Source organism: Prosopis cineraria, unplaced genomic scaffold (genome assembly GCF_029017545.1).
Source record: "Prosopis cineraria cultivar Desert tree isolate PC_DT_omini unplaced genomic scaffold, ASM2901754v1 PC14, whole genome shotgun sequence".
In the NCBI taxonomy this organism is placed as follows: Eukaryota; Viridiplantae; Streptophyta; class Magnoliopsida; order Fabales; family Fabaceae; genus Prosopis; species Prosopis cineraria.
In genome coordinates, this window is record NW_026555345.1 from 25,730,948 (window position 1) to 25,731,988 (window position 1,041).

The 1,041-nt window shown below is 38.8% G+C and overlaps 1 protein-coding gene across 1 annotated transcript; it reads left to right on the top strand.

Annotated features, from left to right (window-relative positions):
• Positions 1-227: 227 nt before the first annotated feature.
• On the top strand, positions 228-835 carry LOC129293606 (Bowman-Birk type wound-induced trypsin inhibitor-like). Its single transcript, XM_054931659.1, has one exon. The coding sequence runs from the start codon at positions 304-306 to the stop codon at positions 643-645; it is 342 nt and encodes a 113-aa protein (XP_054787634.1). The 5' UTR covers positions 228-303; the 3' UTR covers positions 646-835.
• The last annotated feature ends 206 nt before the right edge of the window (positions 836-1,041 follow it).

Sequence of the window (1,041 nt, forward strand, 5' to 3'; positions counted from 1 at the left end):
TAAAGATTATAATTTACCCTTTACCAAAAAAATTATAATTTACTTCTTTTTACAATAATTATAAAATAAACTTGTACAACATCTCTCCTGGAAAATATCATCTAACACAACGAAAAGATCGGTCTCCCCTCTCATCCATTGGAGACTCATCCTTTACCGTGGACCCTAATTTTGAGTCACGTGGTAATATGATCCCTAAACTGGCTTATAAATAAGCCTTTCTTTATGCTCGTCTCTGTGCACATCAAAACTTAAACACACAAATCCCCTTAGAGAGAGAAGATCGGTTTGAGCAAGAAGACGATGATGAAGGTAGGTCTGGTTCTGTTCCTGATGGCCTTGACTGCAACTGTGGAGGCTCGCTTCGATGCAAACAACTTCCTGGCTCAGATGTTCAATGACAATAATGAACCAAACTACTTCATCAAGTCCACCACCACTGCGTGCTGCGACTCGTGCATCTGCACTAAGTCAAACCCTCCTCAGTGCCACTGCAGAGACATCGGAGAAACTTGTCACTCTGCTTGCAAGTTATGTGCCTGCACTCGCTCCATTCCTCCACAGTGTCGTTGTCTTGATACCACCAACTTCTGCTATGATAAATGCTCCTCTACTTCTGCTCAACCTCAGATTGCAGCAAACTGAAGATGATTCACATTAATGGTGTCATCATGTCATGTTTATGTGAACAACAGAGCCTGTTACTACTGTAGGCTTTGCTTCTATATGTATGTGAACCTTCCCTTATGAAATAAACTATCTTGTGCCTTGCATGCTTGCCCGTTTGCTTCTTGCAAGCTGGTTACTTATTCAAGGACTTGATACTGTTCTATCATCTTTTGTTTTCCTTATACTTTGACTTTGGATTGCTATTTAACTTGCTTTGAATTTAATATTAAATAATTGAAGGGAAAGTAGCATCCAAGGACCCTTAAATTTAACTGGACTTTAACTTTTTTAAAATTTCCTTTTAAATACCCAAAGACATGAGAGATTGGTTGGAAAGGCTAAAATGGTAAATATTGGAAAATATCAACCAAG